This window comes from Galleria mellonella, unplaced genomic scaffold (genome assembly GCF_026898425.1).
Source record: "Galleria mellonella isolate WM207_F2 unplaced genomic scaffold, CSIRO_AGI_GalMel_v1 utg96, whole genome shotgun sequence".
In the NCBI taxonomy this organism is placed as follows: domain Eukaryota; kingdom Metazoa; phylum Arthropoda; class Insecta; order Lepidoptera; family Pyralidae; genus Galleria; species Galleria mellonella.
Genome location: NW_026442179.1, coordinates 4,013,185 through 4,038,475, shown reverse-complemented (window position 1 = coordinate 4,038,475; position 25,291 = coordinate 4,013,185). Strand labels below are relative to the sequence as shown.

At 37.1% G+C, this 25,291-nt stretch overlaps 1 protein-coding gene across 2 annotated transcripts; it reads left to right on the top strand.

Moving 5' to 3' along the window:
• Positions 1 to 440: 440 nt before the first annotated feature.
• LOC113523292 (calnexin) lies at positions 441 to 19,728 on the top strand. Of its 2 annotated transcripts, none has more exons than XM_026909185.3 (13): positions 441 to 599; positions 891 to 989; positions 1,724 to 1,888; positions 2,825 to 2,974; positions 6,545 to 6,753; positions 8,391 to 8,598; positions 9,391 to 9,511; positions 10,043 to 10,185; positions 13,236 to 13,352; positions 14,064 to 14,204; positions 16,292 to 16,414; positions 17,227 to 17,388; positions 18,141 to 19,728. In XM_026909185.3, the coding sequence occupies exons 2-13, from the start codon at positions 891 to 893 to the stop codon at positions 18,207 to 18,209; spliced, it is 1,707 nt and encodes a 568-aa protein (XP_026764986.1). In that variant the 5' UTR covers positions 441 to 599; the 3' UTR covers positions 18,210 to 19,728. The 2 variants fall into 2 exon arrangements, with proteins under 2 accessions (XP_026764986.1, XP_052758740.1); XM_052902780.1 differs by lacking the exon at positions 16,292 to 16,414 and adding an exon at positions 15,117 to 15,242.
• Positions 19,729 to 25,291: the final 5,563 nt, after the last annotated feature.

Below are 25,291 nucleotides of genomic sequence, written 5' to 3'. Positions count from 1 at the left end.
TTTGTTTTTAGTGGAATTTAAATTAGAGTTGCCATTACACTTTTTTTTCATTATCATTATAACGGAGTTCTCTAAGTAGTCTTTGATTATTATCAATAATTCTCAACCGACTCACCTTTTTAAATTTAAGTTTGCTAATTTTTTTTAATTATAATGTCTAGAATTTGTTTCCTTTTTCGGTTCTGAGACATAGGTATAAATCTACTAATATTATAAATGTGAAAGTTCGTGAAATAATTTGGATGTTTATTACTCAATTACGCTTAAAGGTGACTGATTTATATGAAATTTCGTACATGAATAAATGATTTTTTAACTTAACAGATAAGATACTTTATGTAGTAGATTACGCGGGCAAAGCTGTGCGAAATACATAGTAATCATTCCAATGGTGAGTTAATTTTGTAAATTTTGGAACGCATCGGAAAATTCTGGATTGCATCTTGACAACTGTTTGTTTTTGATTGGCTGAAATTTTTCAGAGGAAAACGAAAATCATCGCTGACATCGGTGTTTTACTTTGCTTGTTTCATGTACGATTAAATTAAGCATTTAAAATAATTAACAACAATAATATAAGTTTTTAATAAAAAACCAAGGTTTGTGCATAATATTAATATAAATAAATATTAACTTTATTTATAATCGTAACTGCTGTGCCGGCGATCCATAATAAATTGAGGATATCCTTTTTCTGCTTATCGATGTGTCGAACTTTTACTTCTTTTATTAAATTAAATTAACATTACGTTACACATTGCTACAGTTCACGCTAATGTAATTTGCCTGTCAACATAGAAAGAAAGTGATCTTTTATATATTTCCTACGGACGTGGTGAAAACTCAATCCTGTTAATGAATTGCACATTTTAATCACGTATTTCTTTCAGATGGCTCGTCATAGTATATTTATATTAAGTGCCTTACTGGTGCTGGTGGGAACTGTGAAAGCCGACAGTGAGAACACGGACGACGGTGTTACCGTTGAGGTTAGTCTATGGAGGTTACTCGACCTACATATCTTGCAATAATTAAATTTATCTTATGAAATGACCTCCATCATGTATAATCAAGATCAGTTTTATCATATATTAGTATATGTTCAAATGATACAATTAAACTCTAATCTGTGAGTCACTTATAACAAATTTTTTTGTTATTACTTGTAACAAATTATGAATCTCCAAGGATTTGAAAAAAAGATAAACACAAGAAATTCTATGTCTTTGGCTGTTGTGTCAACCATTACTATTTTATTAAACCCCTCAGACCAAAATGTACATTGTTGAAAAAATGGATAAAACATTACTTTTCCTTGGCCATACTGAATGAAATGCTCTAAGGCTTTATTTCGATTTTGTCTTCTCTTGCATGGGTAATCTATATGTATTAATAATTTAACTGTTTCTTTAACTGACTCTAATAATATCCTGAGGATGAATAGGAATAATGTATTCTCTCTTTGTCACAAAAGGTTCAATATAATGTTAGATAACATGCAATAATATAGTCTTTTATCATAATATTCATTGACTAATTCATTTACTAATTCCTGAAACTGGTAAGCAAATTTTAATGAAATTTTGTGTTGTATGTTTGCTCCAACATAAAAGATAGGATAGTTATTCTAATAAGAGAATATGAATTTGGAAGGTGATGGTAGGAAACAAAACAATGCTGTATCCATTAGCATTTTCTAAAATGTAATCTTTCCATTTGGCAGACTGAGGAGGAAGACCAGTATAGCAGTCCTCAAATAAGTGGAAAAGGTGTCTACCTAGCAGAGCACTTCGATAATGAGAATGCATTCAAAAAACAGTGGGTGAAATCAGAAGCAAAGAAACAGGGTGTAGACGAAAATATTGCCAAATATGATGGTAAATGGGAGGTAAGAGAATTGATAAATCTTTAGTTTAATTTTAATCATTATTATAGACTCAAGGGTAATTTAGAGATAGATATAGGTTGTATGTGTTTTTGCATTTTAAATTCTATAAATAAAACAGAACAACACATAATTTGGGATTGTATCACTGTGTATTAACATTTAGTGTCTAGGTTATAGGATCTCAGTGTCAGCATTATCGCTCCCATGTAGATGTTTGAGATTATCAGAGGGTAATAAAAGATCCAAAGACAATTGGGGGCAAATGATGAGATTATTCATCATTGTGATTGTGCAGAGAAGGTGTGGGCAGATTAAAAAATATACACTACAAAAAAAAGGATAAGTACTTAATTTTACTTATCCTTTTTTCTAGGGCACTAGAAAAGACATTGGTGAAGTTATAAACTAAATAAATTAGTTAAGTCATATATGTATGAACTAGGTTTAGATAAAAATAAATATATGTACTTTTTTTTTGTTTTTTCTCATTAAAATAAGGCAGTAAACATTCACAGTAAAATATAAAAATAAATTTTATTCTATAAGTATTTTAATTCTAATAATTCAAGATAACCCAATATAATCTTGTCTAGCATTATTAGTGTGGAGTACAGGCCACATATATTATTTATAGCTATATTATTATTTACCAAATTCGAAATTGACACGCATATCTATTGTTTTCCTTTTGGCTTCCCTTTACAGCCCTAGTCTTCTAAGTTCCTTTGACTATTATATACATATTTCCAATTTCCATTCCTGGTTTCCTTTGTCGTCCACAATTAGAAACAACTCTATTACGTAACTTACAATACTCCTGAATACATCAAATTTTACTTAAATTAACATATAAGAATTCATATGGCATTATGGCGCCAAAATGAAAGCCTTATTCAATAAGATATTAGAGTGAAAATGATTAATTTTTCATTTCAGATCCAAGCACCATCAAGGAAAATCCTTAAGAATGACTTAGGTTTAGTGTTAACTACAGAAGCTAAACATGCTGCCATATCAACATTATTGGATAAGCCTTTTGAGTTCACAGACAAACCACTTATAGTCCAATATGAAGTCACCATGCAGGTATTATCATCTATCATTTATACATCTTTATCTAATATATTCATATGTATCTGTAATCCCCAACTTTGCCTACAGGAGTCTTTATATAAAATATTTTAATAATAGTAAATTAAAATATGTATTAGTGTATAATTTATCCATGTACCAAATTTCTTTCAAATCCATTCTTTGAATAAATTCATATCATATTTATTCAAATAGACCTATATATATAGTATATGACAAGCACTTTTAACTCGTAATTTTTTTATGAAACTACTATAGAGTTTGGAAAATTGTTATTTGTTGAGAAGAACCAGCAAATAACTCGACAGTTGCTCTTTTAAATCTCTGTTAACATTATGTGTGTTTAAATGTACTATGTCTAATAAAAGAGTAACATCCATCCATTCATCCTCAGAAACTTTCATATTTATTATAGAATAATTTAAGATTTTCAAAATAAAGGCTGATTCCAAAGAACAGTAATGACAAAATTCGTAAATCACTAACTTGGGAGTTTAATTTAAATTTAATAGTACTTATACTATTGTTATTCTAATATACTTTACATATTACCGCTTTCTAAATGTAACAGCGAGCGTACTAATGAGATTATTGCGAGCCGCGACTAATACCTTTTGTATCTACATATAAACTCAATAGGCAGTATTTATAAACTTGCGAGATACTATATGTAGGTAGGTTTCATATACCAACATGTATGTCATATACATGTACTTGACAAAGTAAAATAATAATTGTATTGTATATTATATCATACTAGTGAGAGACTTTGTACTAAAGTCGTTTGCTTGGACACCTCTGTCCCATTCGTGTTTCAACCGTAAAGCAGTTGTGTTTGCATGACTGTGTTTCGGTTTGAAAGGTGGTATATGGCAGTAAAATTACAGTGTACAGAGAATAACACCTGAGTCCTCAGGAATGGTAACACATAGGGGATAACATGATCGAAAGAGTATACTCTGTTATGTCCATGCTACTGCTCATGTCTATAGACGACGGTTACTACTTTCCATCAGGTGGACCGTCAGCTTATTTGCCATTCTAAGTTTTATAAAAAATTAGAAATACGTATTAATTATTATTTGTAACATTTATATCTATGTTTATATGGAAAATTAGTGAACTCCCTATGTTTTTGTCGTTTCCGGCAATCGTTTCGACTTCATTCGTAAGTGTTCTTCAGGGGGCGTTCAGCGTTTTGCGTCACGGCGTTTCGCATACCAAATACCAAAAGTTTTAATACATTTATTTATTGTTTACTTTTAATTTTCGTTGTATATTCTTTTAGATGAATCTGTAGATAATGGTTTGGTAGCACAGTATTATTTTGAATTTTCGTCGCAGATATTTTTTTTTTTCTAAAGACCATTTCTAGCATATTTTTACGTTCGCCATTTGCTTACACCAATTATTTATTAATATAATTTCCCTTTAATGCGTTATAGTCTATTTTTATATTTGAATAACAGTATTGTTTGATTAATATACTTATATAGTTATGAACAAGGAACTAGTAATTACAATAGGGTCACTGAGAACATTGAGATTTTGATATTCTATTTAAAAAAAAAACTGGCTACTGTGCAACTGAAACTCCTTTGTATTTGAGGCATTAATTTGCGTAGGGTTTTAAGAGCATTAGAATTCTAAACAACTCCGCAAGAACCGGTGTTATGCAAAATCATTGAAGCATTTTTACTTGTATAAATGTAAGATATTTTTAAATGTACCAAAAAAGTTCTCATTATCCTTTCGGTGTTGGCAGAAACCACAAAGCGACGGTAAACAAGATTAAGCCTGCCCTTTAAAAGACTCTAAAATACTAATATAATTTAATGACTGCGCATAAAAAGAAAATACACAAAGAAAGCAACGTGTCACTGTTTACAAAATTTTTAGTGGAAAAAAAAGATGTTTTATTCACAATAACATCGTAAATGCCGACGTGTTGGCGCGCGGCCAGTATTTTACGGATGAACTGTATATATCCCCATATTTATAAATATAACATAGACGTCATTGAAGTTCATTTAGATAGACACACACACAGCATATGAATTGGGACTATTTATTTTTCTTATACTGGCTGTAGCCCGCGGCTTCACCCGCGTAGATTAGTATATAAAGTATCCTATGTGCTTAGATAGCAATGGAGAGAGATAACCTACCTTTGGAGTACATGCCACATATATTATTTATAGTTTTTATATTATTATTTACCGAATTCAAAATTGACACTCATTTCTATTGTTTCCTTTGGATTCCCTTCAAATTACCATTCCTGATTTTCCTGTAAGGTGTAGGCGACAAAGGAAATCAGTACCAAATTTAATTCAAATCCTTTTCGTTTTCGCTTAAAAAAGTAAGTAACATCTAGCCATCGTTACAAAGGGAGTTTTTCAGAGGGAGACTTTGTACAATAGTCGTTTGCTTGGGTACCTTTGTCTCATTCGTGTTTCAACCGTGAAGCAGTTGTGTTTGCATGACTGTGTTTCGGTTTGAAGAGTGGGATATGGCGTGAAATTACAGGGTACAGAGGAATAACACCTGAGTCCTCAGAAAAGGTAACATATGGGGAATATCATGGGCGAAACAGTATACACTATTATGTCATATATGCTCATGTCTATAGGCGACGGTTACCACTTTCCATCAGGTGGGCCGTCAGCTTGTTTGCCATTCTAAGTTGTATAAAAAAAAAGTTCGCTTTTATTGTATTAATAGAATATATACATTTATAGTTCTTAGACTACAAAACTATTTACCATCAAAATCTCTTTAGCCTACATTAATTAATTATGTGAATTTTTTTTTAATTTTGATCACTCACCCTCCGAACTTTGTGAGAGACTTAATTATGTTGATAAATTTAGTATTTATATACTTATTTATTTATGTAGATGATTATATGCATGTGAGTAGGGATATATATTTACATTATTACATATATTATATCTCCATATTTACTAATAATAGGATCTTCATCGTGCCTCCAATCAAACTGTTTATAATTACTCCTTTCCATCCAAAGATTGCCTCGAAGAGATCGCTTTTAGCGATAAGGTCGCCCATTGTTTTTCTCGTTGTGATTATTTCTTGTAATTGTATATATTTATAATAGGTTTACTGTTGTAATCTTTTGGAGGAAAGGATGAAGAGTATCTATCTATCTATAAACTTTAATATTGATGTCTTCTATTATTATACATCAATCGTTAACTGTTCTCTGCTGAACATAGATCTTCCCCGTAAAGGGAGTTTTGCCAATAGTTGCGATCGCAGTTAGGTTGTAGTAATGTTTTAAGGGGTCGCTGCTGCCCATCCTTCCAATAAGTTCCCTTAGTTACCTTTTTTTTTGTTTTCTCTTTGATAACTTCTATATGCTATATTATTTTCTGTAAAGTTATAGGAGAATAAATAATTAATGAGCAATATTATCATATATTGTTAGTAAAATGAGATTTTTGAAAAAATTCTATACCTCTACATCCCAATTTGAAGCTCATCCAAATAATGGACACATGTACAAATCACTTATTTTTTTATATATCATAATATTTACAGGAAGGTCAAAACTGTGGAGGTGCTTACATCAAACTTCTATCGAGAGGCACCAACACGAAGGCGGACTTGCGCAAGTTCCACGACCAAACGCCTTATACCGTGATGTTCGGACCCGACAAGTGTGGCAACGACAACAAACTACATTTTATATTCAGACACAAAAATCCCAAGAATGGCACTATTGAAGAAAAACACAGCAAGAAACCCACGTAAGTATTCTCTGATCAACTTGAAATCGTATCTCATCTACAGCGGTGGCAGACAACAGGCAAGACTCATTATGGGTGCCTTAACTGGACATATGCCAATAAAGCATATACTACACAAGATGGTTCTATCTTCTTTCACACTGTGCAGACTGTGCGGGGAGAAATCGGAATCCATGGAACACTTGATGTGCAACTGTGATTCGTTAGCGAGCATGCGTATCAGTCTACAGGGAACGGCTTATCTAAAGCCAGGGGACTACAGATATTTTAAAGCGCGGGATATCGTTAAGATAACACAAAGGATCTATGAAATGATGGTATAAGGCAGGGGGAAGCACAAAAGATCCCGATGGGTCGACGTGCAACAGCTTAGCTGACCCCATATGCGAATATAACTTGAAATCGTAAACAGATGACGATGGAAACTTTATTTTATGGTATGTAAAAGAACCAGTAAACCCATCTTTATTGGCCGTGTGGTCCCAGCATAGTATACCCACTATAGGCCACCCCTTTCTATCCCGTGGGTGTCGTAAATGCCGACTAAGGGAAGGCGAGGAATAGGCAGCAGCGTCCCTCTTAAAACATCTCTAAAGCCTAACTGCTGTTGCTAATCCGCCTGCCAAGCGTGACAACTACTGGCAAAACCCCCCAAGGGGGAGGCTTATGTTCAGTGAACAGTTAAAGACTGATATGATGATGATGATGATAATGAAACCCATCTTCTTCACTATTGGCATACATTGGTGGAGTATTAGGGAAATGCGGATAAATTAAGGACATCTGGTCCATTATAATGCACATACCAGAAAGTGACCACATGTTTTTAGTGAAGGATTGTAAAAAGGTTGACCTAACAGGATATGTTGATGGCAGTGGAGCCAATACTAGGAAATGACTTCTTTTTTTTATTATTATTATTATTATTTTTTTTTGGTGAACATGTAATAGTAACCCTGCCCGGGGGAAAGAGATTGTTGTAATGGAGACTAAAAATTCCATTGCTAGCATATACCAAACCAGGTCTACCTCCTCGCGGTTCCCCCTGGGAACTATCATGGTTAATTCCTGATGAACACTATACCGATACCGCAGGCGGGGTTACCATTTTTGATGAGTGATAATGGAATAGTAACCTCGCCTGCGCTAACGGGATACGCTGGCGGGGCACCAGTGAAGGGTGATAGATGAGAATGAAAACAGGCCAGTTAGCCCATCATGATGAATTCATCAACAATTAACCACAATGGTTACCAAGTAAAACCGCGTGAAGATTGTCCTGATGAGTGATATTACTAACAGTGACACTTTAAGATCCCATTTCTAGTAATCCCTTCCCCCTCCTTCCTTACAAAATTATTACTGTCATCTATCGCGTATATTAGAGATTGAATGAATGTGAAATTTAAAATGATTAAAATTTATAAATTTCAAAGGGCATGTATGGGAACAAAATATATTTTGTGACAGTTATAATTGTAAAATAGGTTTATGCATGAGAATTTTGGCGTTTTATTTTTTATTTTATTTTTTTTATAAATAAAGAGGTTGGAATCTGTCCCATTACCTATTAACAATTTTATTAGTAATGTTTCCCAAATCAAATGCCAACTTATAAATTTTATCATTTATTGTAGTCAACGTCTAGAAGACATTTACAAAGATAAGGAGCCTCATCTCTACACGCTGGTCGTGCGTCCGGACAACACGTTCACGATTCTAATTGACAATAAGGAAGTGAACTCCGGATCCCTGCTTGAGGACTTCACCCCACCAGTCAACCCGCCAGAGGAAATTGATGACCCCAACGACAAGAAGCCTGATGATTGGGACGAGAGGGAAAAGGTAAAGTGTATCCGAAGAATATTTATAAAAGAAATACAATAAAATTGGTCCAACGGTTTAGCTGTGAACTCAGGACAAATAGTTACTTCTACAGTTATAAAACACAGATTTTGTCCCACAAAAAAAAAATAAAAAAACATTGTTTTCTAAAAACTACTTAACCGATTTTGATAAAATTTCTATGTGACCAATCTGTAAGTATATCCTTTCAGATACAAAATCTAAATCTAGATAGGATTAGAACTAACAGAGTTATGAGCTAATAAACATAAAGAAATACGACCAAATTGAGAACTTTCTTTTTTTAAATCGGTTGAAAATAAAAATTATTTTATGCACTTCATAAATGTTTTAATAATTATATTCTCCCTGCCAACTAGGAACTGATCTGTCAATCTTCTTGTAGAGTCATAACCTGTCTTTTCTTGTTTGAAAGATAATTTATTAGTTTGTTACATTGGGTTTAATTGTATGTTTAATTATATATACGCCCTTGCTCGGTGGCGGTTGCTGAAGACTGTGTTACTGTTGCGGGTTGCGAACTCTTGTCACTCACTCCATAATCGATCGTAGTTTTTTTATACCACAGAGGTGGCAAACAAGCATACGACCGATCTGATGTTAAGCAGTTACCGTAATCTATGAACACCTGCAATACCAGAGTGTACGCGCGCGTTGCCGACCCTGAAGAAACCTCTTTACCCCCCTTTTGAAGAACCCCATGCTGTAATCAATTGGGACGTCGTATTGTATTTGCGCGTCGACATAATTTATATAAAAATTATATTACAGATAATAGATCCAACGGCGACTAAGCCCGATGACTGGGACGAGGATGCGCCCGCGCAGATTGTGGACCCCAACGCTGTCAAACCAGACGGATGGCTGGATGATGAACCTGAAATGATCCCCGGTAAGTGTATCCGTCCACAAATAAATTCCCTCTCCCTAAGGGGAGGGAATTCATTTAAATGTTTTTTTTTTTACAACTTAGAATGGCAAACAAGCTGACGGCCCACCTGAAAGTGGTAACCGTCGCCTATAGACATGAGCAGTACCATAGACATAACAGAGTAAACTGTTTCCCCCATGATACCCCCCATGCGTTGCCATTCCTGAGGACTCAGATGTTATTCCTCTGTACCCTGTAAATTCACGCCATATCTCACCCTTCAAACCGAAACACAGCCATGCAAACACAACTGCTTCACGGTAGAAACACGAATGGGGCAGAGGTGCTCAAGCAAATGACTTTTGTACAAAGTCTCCCTCTGGTACGTATCGTCGTATTTGGGTTAATTAATTACCAAAAATTAATCAACGAATTCTAGATGGAACCATTTTTAAACTAACAATTTTTTTGATAATAACAAAACATTGAACAATGGTCCACCAACATACTGGATGGATACCTAGCAAGTGTGTGTGTTTATTGTAACTATAGACCCGGACGCGAAGAAGCCATCGGACTGGGACGAGGAGATGGACGGCGAATGGGAGGCGCCCCTCATCGACAACCCGGCCTGCGCTGCGGCCCCCGGTTGCGGCTCTTGGACTCCACCAACCATTCCCAACCCCAACTACAAGGTATTTTTTCCGTATATTATTAGATATCCATTATTGTCTGTGATCAATAACATGCTATGAGCAGATTTTTTGCATATAAAAATGGTGTGCATATGCAAATCCTTTTATTATTATTGTTGTTCGAGACTGGTTGGGATAAGACCGTTCACCGACATAACGATTGGGATGATTTCGGTAGATGTCACCCCCCCACATTTCGGTCACCTCGTGAGCCAGGTCGAGATATTTTCTCTTCTTCTCGGTTTCGGCTTTCACGAGGTTCTCGTCATGCGGTATGGTGACATCCACCAAAAACACTCATCAAAAGGTAACCCCGCCTGATCCATCACCACGATATCAGGTTTGTTCGCAAGAAAGGTCCTGTCCGTGATGATGGATCGGTCCCAGTAGAAAACCTTACGCTGTCGCTTTCGATAGACCGGCTGGGGCTCATACTTATAGTACGGCAACCTCTCATTCGCGAGGCCGTACTTCAGAGCGAGCTCTTGATGGAGTATTTTGGCTACCTGGTTGTGTCTGTGCAAGTACTCAGTGTTGGCAAGAGCTGAACAACCCGAAAGCACATGTCTGAGTGACTCTCCGGGATGGCGACATGCTCGACAGATGTCCTCGGTGCCATCCTTCAGAATGTGCTTTCGGTAATTGTTCGTCTTAACCACCTGATCCTGTATTGCACAGACAAAACCCTCGGTCTCTCCGAAGAGATCACCGAACTGTAGCCAGTGCACGGAGGTCTTCGTGTTTACGTACGGCCCGTGAAGGGCTTTGAAGAACCTTCCGTGCAACTCCTTCTCTTTCCATACGGTCTCCCGCTGAGAGGTACCCAAAACTTCGGGTTTTCGCCAGTTTCTTTAGCCAGAGAAAGAGGGTTTAATCCTTTGTCACATTCTATGACCTCTCTATGCAAACCCTCGTCTCTTTTCTCCAAAAATATGTCCTGAGGCTGTCAATCTCGCGGTTGTGCATGGTCTTAATCGCTATGATACAAAATTAACAAGCCTCGACCACCAGCTTTCTTTTTTTAAATCGGGATATACAGCCTCATGACTGACGATTTCGGGTGATGCATTCTATGGAGGGTCATAGTTGTGCGGATTTCCGATTTCGAGTTCGGTTTGAGACCATCTGAGCACGCCAAAAGTGTAAATATATACGAGTACGGGTATGACCCAGCCGTTATAAGTCGGATTTTATTGGCGCCCGACAAAGAACTTTTCAGTACTTTGTAAGGCGCGCAAAAAAGCCTCGCGGACTGACTGTTTCATATCCGTCTCCTTCACACCGATGTTTTGTGACATGCCCAGATACCGGTATGTTTCAGCCTCGGAGAGGGTTTTAATATTAGAGGCGTCGATCTGTGGCGATAAAAATTCAGTTTGAGTGACCCGTCCCCTCTGCACATGGAGGACCGCGCACTTGTCTATTCCGAGCGCCATCCTAATAGAGCTGCTATAATCGTTTACGATATTTAGCAGCTCCGTCAGGCGTTCGATGCTCCCTAGCAGTTTCAAGTCATCCATGTACAGAAGGTGAGACACTTGTACCTCCTCTCCGATACTGAAATCCAGTCCCCGAATTCTCCAGTAAAGTACTGAGTGGATTCAGGGACAGGCAAAACAAAGTGGACTCAAACAATCGCCCTGGAATATTCCTCTCTTTATCTCTATCCGGTCAGCGGTATCCGTCAATCGCTCGCCCTGGATAGTCAATCGTCGTCCACTGCCTCATGCATGCCTCCAAGAACACTCGAACTGTACCGTCGATCTTGTACAGCTCGAGTATCCTCCGAATTCCATGAATGGGGCACGGAATCGAACGCCTTTTTATAATCTATCCAGGCGGCGGAGAATATTGGATACGACGTGTGTGTTTATTGCTTGACCACGTGGCCAGCGACAGCATCAATGGGAGGAGCAGATGGACGGCGATCCGCGGCTACCGCCCCTGCATCCGTTCTGGGCGCTAGATAGGATCTTATTCTCGTACACATGACGAGAGATCTTAGCGCTCAGAACGGATGTTAACGTCTTATATATTGTCGTAAGACAAGTGATGGGGCGATATTTAGATGGATCCGCGGTATCGTCCGTCTTAGGAGCTAAATGATTTATTATTATTATTTTTCTACACGTGGGGCAAACGAGCATGCGGCTCAGCTGATGGTAAGTGACTACCACCCATGATCACTCATAACACCAATGGCATTGCAGGTGTGTTGCCGGCCTTTTAAAAAGGAACATGCTCTTTTTTTAAGGTTATGATGTCGTATTATCTAGTCAACTAATTTAATAGAGACATTTTTTACTTTTCAATTACTTCGTATACATATATATAACATTCGACTTGTTGAGCTGTCTTATTCACATGTGCTACTATTAACTCTTTATAATCACTGCCTTGCTGCATTACCTATTTGATAGTATAAAGTAAAATATTAAGAATTGTATAATGAAAAAAAAAAAGAATAAATTTTAATCACCATATCAGTTGGTTATTGTCCTCTACTAAATATAGGCCTTCCCTAAGAGGGTGGTTTTGTTATTAGTTGCCACGATTGACAGGCGGATTGGCAACCACAGTTAGGGTCTGATGATGATTTTAGAGGGACGCTGCTACCCATTTATTGACCATTAAGTTCCCTTAGTCATCTCTTATAACACCCACGGGAATGGAAGGCGTGCTGTATTCGATGCCGGGACCACAATGGTAAAAATAAAGTATAACATAGAATTATTGTAATACCAGAGGGAGACTTTGTACAAAAGTCGATTGCTTGGATACCTCTGTCCCATTCGTGTTTCAACCGTGAAGCAGTTGTTTGCATAGCTGTGTTTCGGTTTGAAGGGTGGGATATGGCGTGAATTTACTGGGTACAGAGGAATAACACCTGAGTCCTCAGGGATGGCAACGCATGGGGGATATCATGGGTGAAACAGTATACTCTATTATGTCCATGGCACTGCTCATGTCTATAGGCGACAGTTACCACTTTTCGTTAGATGGGCCGTCAGCTTGTTTGCCATTCTAAGTTGTATAAAAAAAAATTACAGGGCATTTGGCGCGCACCGCTGATCCCGAACCCCAACTACAAGGGCAAGTGGACTCCTCGCAGGATACCCAATCCTAACTACTTCAAAGATGATCACCCATTCAGAATGACGCCCATTGTGAGTATACAGTAACATTATGAAAGAAAATTTTTTTTAATAATTGTTTTATACCCAAGTTACTCTTAGTATTTCCAGTTTCCTTTCACTTGAAATTGTTATTTTATACTCGTAGTCGGCTTTTACACCTGGGCCTCTAAACAAGTGACAAGCGAATTCGTCGATGGAATCGACATCGCTAGCGAGTCCGTGAGACAGAATGAGATAGCAACGCCTGGTGACTCATTCCAACTCATGGACTCGCTCCTAATTCAAAGATTCAATTGGTGGCAAAATATGTACTCAAATTCTAATAATATAAATAACAATCTATCTATCCTATTTAAGAGCTGCATTCTTGTTGGTGAAGCTCTTGCTACTCACTACGATTTCCAGCGAGTCTCTTCACCTCTTGATCCGACACGACACCAACTCCTTCTTGATCTGCCTGATGTAACTATGTCTCGGTCTCCCTCTCCCCCTCCTTCTTTCTATCTTACCTTCCATTATAATGTTCATAAGTTCGTCGTGTCGTATCAAGTGTTCCAACATTTTTACTCTTCATATATAATATCAGTAAATAACAATAAAATAAGAAAATCTTAATGCATACAGGTGACATGACATGCAAACCAATTTTATCTAAATTAGAACATTATAAAAGAGTGGTGTCCATTACTAGATTGATATATACATGATGTGACAATCGACAATGATATTTCCATTCACCAGCACGCGGTCGGTTTTGAATTATGGTCGATGTCCCCTCTCCTGCTGTTCGACAACCTCATCGTGACCGACGACGAGGCCCTCGCAGAACAGTGGGCGCAGCAGACCTTCGTGCTGAAACGCGCCAAGATATCCAGGGACTCTGTAAGTAATATATTTTTATTTTATTTTAAATTGGTAACCTATAAACAATAAACAATACTATGCAAATAAGTACAGGACTACAGTCTAAAGATATAAAGACTGTAAGATAATGACCGTGGTGCAGTGAACGGGTCAATTTAGAAAAACGATTTTTTTTTCTATATTAACTCAGGTCCAAGTGAGTTGTGATCCAGATGTTCTTTGCCTAGTAGATTGGTTGGATTTATTGACACCTAAAACTTGAAAAAAAAAAAAACAGAAAGCCTCTAACATATTGAATAATCTAGTAAAAAAGTATTGAGATGCTTCTTCATACTTTTAAAAAAACTATCTGATGCTATTTCAAGCAATATAATGAGACACTTTATTGTAACAGCTGGCAAAATTTATTTTTAATATTTTCTGTGTCTGTGTTTGTTTATGGTAATATAAGTCTGAATAATACACGAGGCCTAAAAACATTTATATCACTGCATATCAAATATTTAAAAAATCTAAAACATCAGAAACCCACCAATGAAATGTGTTGTTATGTTGATAGTAATAAATAGACAGTAGGTACATCATCATCATCTTCATCATCGTACCAGCTGTTATCTGTCCACTGCTGATCATAGGCCTCCTCCATAGACCGCTGTAAGGAATTGGACCATTCCTTGTGGCAGTTTACCATTGGGTAGATTTTGCCAATAGTTGACCACGTTTGACAAGCGAATTGGCAACCTCAACCAACCAACCAAATGGCTTTTGGTGATGTTTTAAGATGGATGCTGCTACCCATCCCTCAACAATTAAGTTCCGTTAGTCGCTTCCTACGACACCCACGGGAAAGGAAGGGGTAACCCATCCTATGCTGGGACCACACAGCATACAAATATATTTATGTTAAACTGATAACATGTTCTTGTATAGAAAACGTTATGGGGCCGCATGCTCCGCGCCATGAACTACAAGCCGGGCTGGTGGGCTCTATACGGAGTATACTGTGCCATCCCCATATCTATATACGTGGCTTACCTCGTCAAACGGGCCAGAGAGGTCACATTTTATTTCAAATAAATAAGCTATTAAAGCTTAGAAATTAAATACTGCCGCTAGAAGAGTGTTGTAAATGAATTCGCTATTTCTATTTTATAATAAATCACGTAAATGCTATTATTTATTTATTTATTTATAAAAGACACACCAACAATATGCTCACAACTATTAAGCAGACAACGTACAATGTTATAAGTAAAAAGTGAAAAACTACTATTCAAAAATGCTTAAATCTAAGTTTACTTGAACAAAAACATCCCACTCCTCACTACCAAGCTTAAGGCCATATGAACACATCAATTAAAGGTGTATACAGCTCTCACAGATAAGCGTCAATATATACTAAGTAACAATTATACAATTAGAGAAGACCTAGTTACCAATCCATATTATTAATAAGCTTAGTAAACTGCACTAAAGAATTACCAAAGATGTCGATATCAATGTCAACATTTACATTATAGAATGGTTAATATTAATAAACAAATTATACAGTAAAATTACATGCATACATATCTGTAACACCTGTCTCCCATTAGGGTAGGCAGAAACAATGGAACGCCAAATGCTTTGATTTAAACAAAACTCTTTTGCTTCTTCCGCATTCATCAATCTTTACGTACACGCTCGCCGGTTACGGGTACTTTTAATTTGATGTCTTTTAAATATATATAGTATAATAATATATAAAAATATAGTATATATATATTCAAATCAACTTTATTTAAATAGACGTGTCAACGAACACTTTTAAATCTTTTTTTTAAATCTATTGCTGGGTCCAGAAAGTAGTTACCTGCTGATCCCTCAAGAGACTCAACAGTTACTCTTTTAAATCTCTGTTAACATATACATTAACAAATATATAACAGATGTTAACAGATATATATATATTACAATTACAGATATATTTATTTAAATATATTATGTCTAAAATTACATGGTGTTGTAAGATTATAGAATTTCTCGTTCCCTGTCGATGATGTGGTAGTGAGCTAGTGGTGTACGTAGCAAGCTAGAGTGTGCAGTAGCAGAGCTAACCGTTGCAGGACTCGGTGGTGGAGCGCGCGCTCAAATTCGCCGGCGACAACCCGTGGGTGTACGCGGTGGTCATCATCGGCAGCTTCCTCGTCGTCGGCCTCTTCGCCTACCTGTGCTGCGGCGGCAAATCTGTGAGTACTATTACTATTTGTGTGAGGGTGGCGCCATCTAGGATCAGTTTCTTACCGTTATTCGTTGTTCTCGAAGCATGGCATCGCTTTTTGACATGGTAGGTAACAGGTGGGGACCTGCGCTATCGGTATACACTAGTGTGGTGCTAATGACGTATGGGGGGAATGGGATTGTTAGTAATGGGATCTAATTTCTCCATTACTAGGAATATACCCTATCAGGTCGACCACCACGCGCTTCCCCCTGGAAACTAGCATGGTTAATTCTGCTGAGATTCGTCACGATGGGCTAATAGACCTGCTTTCATCGTCATCAAAAAAAATTACGGATGATAGATGAGGATGTAGGCAGAGATCAGTCAGTCATTATTTCATCAGGAATTACCCACGATGGTTCCCAGAAACCGCGTGGGATACTTTTTTAATGAGTTGCACGGCTGCGCCATCTATATACTCTGAGCACCAATGAGGGATGATAGGTGAGGAAGAAAGCAATTGTGTGGCCAGTTGACTAATCGTGACAAACTCAACAAACCCTACGTGGTTCAGAGAATTGCATAGAGGTTAACATTATATATAGTGTTTACGCTATAGACCCATTACTAACACCCCGCCCCCCCTCCCTAGCTCTGCGTTGTGGACGACCTGATTGAATGTAAAATGAATGTCCTAGTAATGAGGTTATTCATTTCCATTACTAACAATAACTTTTTCTCTTATATACGTCTCAATAATGTCCATAGTCCATAAATACCTTTGTTTTTAATAATAAAATTGCATAAAATAATTTCTGTGTTATGTATGTCCTTTAGGACTCTGATGCGGATATTAAAAAGACTGATGCTGTGATGGAGGATGACCCCCATCAGTCGGAGGGAGAAGGGGAAGGAGCCGAGGAGGAACCTCAGGAAAAGGCCAGCAAGGCCGACCTGGAGGGACCGGAGACTCAGCCGGACTCCGCTACTGAGGCAGAGGTATGTACTTACTAAATGAAGTGAAAACATTTTTTATGCAACTTTGAATGGCAAGCAAGCTGACGGTACACCTGATGGAAATTAGTAACCGTCGACTATAGGCATGAGCAGTGCCATGGGCATAACAGAGTATACTGTTTCGCCCATGATACTCCCCATGCGTTGTTCCCGAGGACTCGGGTTTTATTCCTCTATACCCTGTAAATTCATTGCCATATCCCACCCTTCAAACCGAAACACAATTGCTTTACGGTTGAAACACGAATGGGATAGAGGTGCCCAAGCAAACGACTTTTGTACAAAGACTCCCTCTGATAAAAAAGATAAAGGCCAGATTGGTCTATTGTGACAAATTTACCAGTAATTAATCACAATGGGTTCCAAAGGGGGCCATGTGCCTACACTGTATTACAGCACATGCAGTAGTTTAAGTGTTGCTTACTTTTAAATTAAACACAACTGAGAATATTTCCTAGGCTATTATTTTTTATAATGGTCGCGTTCCTTATGACAGTTAACCATTGGAGGTTTTTGCCAATAGTTGCCATGTTTGGCAGGTGAGTTGGTAACTGCAGTTTGACTTTTAGTGATGTTTTAAGAGAGACGCTGCCGCCCATGCCTAGACTATTAAATTTTCATAGTCACATCTTACGACCATCACAGGAAAAGAAGGGGTAGCCCATTCTATGGCAGGACCACACGGCTACTGTTATTATGGATAAATTTTTATTCTTATTGTTAAATTGTTACAGACGACGCCTCTGGTGGACACAGAGGGCGCCGGCGACGGCCAGAGGAAACGGAAGCCCCGTAAAGAGTAGGCTCCCACGTATATAGTTGTATAGGGAGAGTGCGAAGTAGGTTCAAACCAGAGCAATCTCTTCAGTTGGTTACTCCCGTCCGTTGTATGTAACCATGCCTGGAGCTATTTCATATTTATTATAACACTGAATTGATGTTAAATTACCCCTGTATAGAAACTAGCGTCATCTAGTGTAAGTAATACTACTGTTCTAAGATTAAAGTTGGTCTGAAATGTTAACTCTTGCATTGAAAACGTTATAATTTTAAACTGATCTTTTTTCATTATAAAAAAGAACATTTTATTTGCATTCTTTTTATATGGGAAAAGCGTTTACGCTGATTATTTATGTGCAGTTTTTTTAACTGCACTTAGGCTTTGGTGATGTCTTAAGAGGGACGCTGCTTCTCATCCCTTGACCATTAAGTTTCCTTAGTCGCTCTTTACTAGAATCACGGAAAAAGGAAGAATTGACCCATTCTATGCCGGGATGATTTCCACCAAAGGACTCGCATTACATCGGATCGGATACGAATGGATGCGGCGACAGCCGATCGTGTCCGGCAGGATGTCAATGCATACGATCGACTCCGTATCGTCGCTTTTGGACATATCCGTTTCGGAGCCTAGTCAAACAGTTGTATTCCTACCGTGTTGACGGATTCTATTTTTTGAAAATGGTTGAAGTTGACGTAGTATTGTTGGTTCATTAACTAATTAATTAAAGAATCATAAAACACAAGAGGTAAAGAAAAAGAGTGATCCCGCCCGGCTACGGCTTTGAGCGTACGCAACGGCAGACGAATGGAGCCGATCGCGCGTCGCAGCATACTTTCAGTTACGATCGCGTGTTGTGGAAGACATCCGTGGTCGTGGTTTGGTAATATAGACTTTAAATACAGTGCACACGATTTAATATCGTTTAAAGATTAAAAATACGATCTGATGGTGGAAATAATCCCTAATATTTATCATAATGGGTTTTGTCCCTTATAATCAGTTTTAACAAGCATACATAGAGTCTTAGGTCAACAGTAGATAAGCGTCGTACAGGTTAACTATTAACAAACTAAACTGTATATAATAAGGACATTTATGATCGTGTACGGGGGTAATTTATCATAATATGAGTATAGTCAAGTTTAAGTTTCTTATTATTATTTTTAATTTAAATTTTATAATTATTTCACTGACCCCAAATAATTGGGATGAGGGCAGGAGGATTATTATTATTCAATTTGATTCAACATTTAAATACTTATAGATTGACAGTTACGTTTTGTTATTAAGATGTTAGTTATCTCCCTTTTGGTTCTTTATTGTAAAAGGCATGATGGCCATATAAATATATGCTTTCAGCAATGTGCAACAGGCATGGCACGTAATCGGCGAAGTAATGAACGCAGCACATTTTGGTTTGCATTTTCAAAGTATTTAGACGCGGTCTGCTTTAAAGTTCTTTTGTTTCATGCACATTGCATTCTGTAGGCTAGTTGTATCAGATTATTTATTACTATTACTCTTCTATTTGTTAGTATTATTTTATTTATATTGAATTGGATTGGTTTATATTGGTATGGGGTATATTGTAGATCCCATATTACTATCACAACAGCGCCATCTATTGTGTGATGCGTGGCAATTTAAATTTGTCAATTGATGTGGTTTTGTTAGCGAAAGTATGAGAAAGAAAGAGACAGCGCGTGCTGTTCCACCATTCTATCTCGTGCATATGGTAGCGATAAAGTTTCTATTGAGAGAATCGACTGCCACTTGTCTGGACGATATGTCCAGTAGTTACATCACTGCTATGGGATCTATTGATGTCTCCATACACATTATCCAGTGTTTATTATTTTGTATTACAGTTATGTTAAAATAATATTAAATTAATTATTGAATTTAATTTGCAAATTAGGAATTTGGCTGCAACACATCTAAGTCCATTATCGATTGAACTTAGGAAACTGCGTAAATTTGCTGCATTTTTTTTTTCCTTTATAATTAAATTTATACTTGGTTATTTTCTTACTTGTATTCTATATTTATTACTTTTTATTGGTAAAGTCTTATCAAACGTTTTTCTTTTCTGTTCCACCAAAGATTCTGTCCTGTTATGTTGTGAACAAATTGCGTTGTTTTTTATATTTTAAGTGTACGATTAAATATTTTGAAGCGTTGTAAGATATTTGATTGCGTCTTGAAATTTTAATCTTATAGCTGTTCTGATAAAAAAAAAAAAAAAAAAAAAACTAACCCGAATAGAGATTGCAGTTTAAGCTTTATTGTGCGGATTCTTATGTGTATATGTAGATATGCGTAAACGTAGCTTGTCTGTCTGTGTATGTGTGTTGATAATCTAGGCCCAGGGGGTGTACCATGAAATTCCGAATTGTCGAACTCAATTTTGTATTTTCGTTCATACCGAAATCGGTCCAGTAAACGGAGCTTAATAAAAAGTCAACGATATTTGAACATATTTAATATTTTTAAACGGTATGTAAAATGTAATTTTAATATGAAATTTGTGTTTCATTCGGCCCTGAAATTTGGGAAAACATTTCATGGTAGGCCCTCTGTTTACTGCGTTCGTATTACACGTCACTTCTCATAAACAAGCTCTGTAGACAAATTTCAATTGAAGTTATCGGTAGATACAGTTTCGCTATTGTATACTGAATAAAACTGCAAAAACTAGAAATAACTACATTCGTCTACACGAAGCATGTAAATGTATTTTTTAACACTCTTTCAAAGACCGGCAATGTATTGGCGACTGCCCCGGTACTATCAGGTTAACTGCATGCTTGGTTGTCGCCCTCTCACATAAAAGAAGTATTGTAAATGAAACTAATTGGTTTTATTATTATATATATATATATATATATATATATATATATATATATATATATATATATATATATATATATATATATATATATATATATATATATATATATATATATATATATATATATATATGTAACGAAATTAATTAATTTCCTTTGTGTTGGTGGTTCCGACAATTGTTTCAACTTCATCCGAAAGTCTTCTTCAGGGAGCGCTCAGCGTTTTGCATCACAGCGTCTCGCCTCACATTAAGGGTCACAGCTCACATGGTCCATGATGGAAATAGTTGACAGAAATAATAGATATAATGGATAATAGCAAATTATCTTTTGCCACCCTCACATCTAGCTTCTAATTATGGCTTTTTTTTTTTATACGCAACGCAACGCAACATATAACGCATGGGGGGTATCATGGACGAAAAAATATACTCTGTTATGTCCATGGTACTGCTCATGTCTACGGGCGACGGTTACTACTTTACATCAGGTGGGCCGTCAGCTTGTTTGCCATTCTAAGTTGTATTAAAAAATACCACCGAGGCAAACAAGCATACGGCCCATCTGATGGTAAACGGTTATCGAAGCCTACAAACGCCTGCAATACCAGGGGTATTACGCGCGTTGTCGACCCCGAGGAAACCTTTTTACCCCCCCCCCCCCCCCCCTTTTGAAGAGCCCCATGCTGTAGTCTCTTGGAAAAATCCCTTGGCTTCACGTTGCAATCTCAATTTGGTTTAAGGCTTTTCATTTCGCATATTGTTTATAGATAGAGCGCTAATATCGTTTGCGGATGCTTCAATGTAATCTCGTCGAATGTTGACGATGAAAGATTTGTATAGATAACTAAATGTATGGAGTTCATATGTACGGTTGGCATTCTTTGGAATCACATATTAAAAAAAAATTATGGGATCGAGGGCCAACGTAATTGTAAAGTCCTCATTATCGATACGTTGCCATAATCCAGGCTTTGTAATAAAAATTCCCATGGTATCCCAATATTTTTTTGTCAACTGTACAAGAGCCGGTATTTCGTACAGTCGGCGCAATTATATTTTGTATATTTCATTATATGCGTTACGGTAACTAGTATACTCGAATAGGATCGGTTCAATGTGGTTATTATGGGACATCTGTGCCCATCAGTGGAATGATGTGGGATTGTTATGATGATGATGGTGAAACTGTATTTATTTACTTAGCTGTTCTAATTGGTATGGTTGTCAGATTGTTTGAAATACCGGCCCATTCAGTTTAGTGTTTAAATTATATTAAATAGATATAAATAATATACATGTTTGTATGATCATACGGTTTATTTCTATTCCTATTACGTATATAGGGTCATGCTTCGTTTAATAAGTACTTTATTACTTAAAGCATATAGTTTTTTAACCGATTTCAAAAAAGGTGGAGGTTCTTAGTGTCATTGTATTTTTTTTATGTTTGTATATTTCATAACTCCAATATTTGCCTCACGGAATGGCAACGCATGGGCGGCGCAGAAACATCATGGGCGAAACATAATACTCTGTTTGTCCATGATACTGCTCATGTCTATAAAACGGTGACCACTTTCCATCTGGTGGGCCGTCAGCTTGTTTGCCATTGTAAGTTGTATAAAAAAAAATTGTAAATTTATTTAATTTTTTTTTCCAAAATATTGTACTTTCAGATTGGACCAATAAAATCAATTCAGTATAGTTTTAAATCAATTGTAGTCGGTTTTTATGGGACTATTTAAAATTAATTGCAATATTATTCAGTTGTAAAAACAAATGTCTTAGTACTGTTTAGGTATAAATCATAATGATATGTTTCTATATAATGTGTCATATATCAGTAACAATTATTTTTCATTATATCGTCACAGTCGTAGAATACTGACGGATCTGACGAAGATTACATATAAAGATCCGCCAGTATTTTACGACTATGACGATATTACGTATTAGTAATAAGGTGGAGGAGGCATGACCCCCGTCATTTGGACGTGGCATCACGGCTGGTCCAGTAGGTTAAATATTATAGTATTCGATGCATTTTGTTCTCGCAACGTATGTGCGTATATGTGTGTGAATAGGTACAAGTTAATGGACTGTAATTTACATGAATAAAAAACTATTTCTACTACATGAGTTAGTTTTATTTTGTATTATATTTTATTATGATTTTGTATGAATGAATGAATGAATGAAACCTATTGTTCCCTTTAAAGAATGATACAGGTTATAGAGATTGGCAATATGTACACAAAAGTCGTTTGCTTGGGCACCTCTGTCCCATTCGTGTTTCTACCGTGAAGCGGTTGTTTCGGTTTAAAGGTTTTTTTTAATGAGTTATAATGGAATGGTAACTCCACCCGCGCTATCGGCATACACCCAGCGGGGCACCAGTGAAGGATGACAGGTGAGGATGAAGCAGGTCAGTTAGCCCACCGTGACGAATTCAACAATTGTTCACGATGGTATACAGGGAGAACCACGTGGAGGTCGACCTAATAGGGCATATTGATAGCAATGGGGCTCAAAACCATTGCTAACAATCCCTTTTCCCCGGTTTTAAGAATAGGATATGGCAGTGAATTTACAGGGTACATAGGAATAACACCTGAGTCCTTAGGAATGGCAACGCATGGTAGGTATCATGGGCGAAACAGTATACCCTGTTATGTCCATGGTACTGCTCGTGTCTATAGGCGACGGTTGCCACTTTCCATCAGGTGGGCCGTCAGCTTGTTTGACATTCTATTTAAGTTGCATAAAAAAAAGATAATGAATACTTAATTACATAAACTTCATCACATAAATGCAATATAAAGAGGCAACAATGAGGTATATGTATGTAATGAAATTTAATGGAACTCGACTAACAATAAGCACGGGGCGATTACGTCCCCGGCTGTCGAGTTGACGTGACCCCTTACAATGTTTACAAGTCAACATTGAATGAATCACGTAATAGGTACCTACATACATATATTTATTTCTCTGTTCATTTACGTATACCCGTTTGAATAATTTATACTAATATGTGAAAGTGGCTTTGTCACCTACCTCGTGTCGCCGTAATGCTCATGAAATATCATAGGTATATTTGATTCCGTGCCCATCTCAGAACTGTCTAGTGGTCAACCTGGGATGCGAGAGAGGAAGGGTTTGTTAGTAATGGAGAGGCTAGTCCCCATTGCTATCAATATACCTTTTTGAAGAATCCCATTTTCTTCGACAGTAAATTCCTATATAATTCACAAACGGAGCGTTAACTGATCTGAGTTAGGGGGGAAAGGGATTGTTAGTAATGGAGACTGAGAATCCCATTGCTAGCAATATACCCAACCACCTGATGAATTTATCATGATGGGCTAACTAGCCTGTTTTCATTCTCATCTATCACCCTTCACTGGTGCTCCGCCAGCGTATCTCGTAAGCGCAGGCGGGGTTACCATACCATTTTCACCCATCAAAAAATGATGCCAGATATTAATATCAAGTCAACCACCACGTGATTCCCCCTGGAAACCATCGTGAACAATTCTTGTTGAATTCATTACGATGGGCTAACTGACCTACTTCATCCTCACCTATCATCCTTCACTGGTGCCCCGCCGGTGTATACCAATAGCGCGGGTGGGGTACTATCTCATTATCACCTATAAAAAAAAAACAATGGAGACACTCACCCTTTTGAACAGTTAAAATAACTATATGTAAACATGAGGAAATCTCATAAGAGATCATGGAGAGTTAGTTACCAACTTCTATTTACAAAACATTTCATCATGCTGATAGATAAACTTTTTTTTTATACAACTTAAAATGGCAAACAAGCTGACGGCCAACCTGATGGAAAGTGGTAACCGTCGCCTATAGACATGAGCAGTACCATGGACATAACAGAGTATACTGTTTCGCCCATGATACCCCCATGCGTTGCCATTCCTGAGGACTCAGATGTTATTCCTCTGTACCCTGTAAATTCACGCCATATCCCATCCTTCAAACCGAAACACAGCTATGCAAACACAACTGCTTCACAGTTGAAACACGAATGGGTCAGAGATACCCAAGCAATCGACTTTTGGACAAAGTCTCCCTCTGGTACAACAAACAAACAAACTACGAGTATTTAACGATTCGAAATCCTGTATTTACTTCTCTCCACTTATTTAGCTACCTATTCCATGGAACGGGCAATTCAAAATAATGAAGTCATAACCGTAAGTAAATCTATTAATAGCCAATACAAA

What these genes read in the sequence shown, in the direction of transcription:
- LOC113523292 (XM_052902780.1), top strand. Translation starts at nt 891, where the DNA reads ATGGCTCGTCATAGTATATTTATATTAAGTGCCTTACTGGTGCTGGTG. An exon ending in CATTCAGAATGACGCCCATT is followed by an intron (nt 13,353 to 14,063) that starts GTGAGTATACAG and finishes TCCATTCACCAG; the next exon opens with CACGCGGTCGGTTTTGAATT. An exon ending in ACTCCGCTACTGAGGCAGAG is followed by an intron (nt 17,389 to 18,140) that starts GTATGTACTTAC and finishes AAATTGTTACAG; the next exon opens with ACGACGCCTCTGGTGGACAC.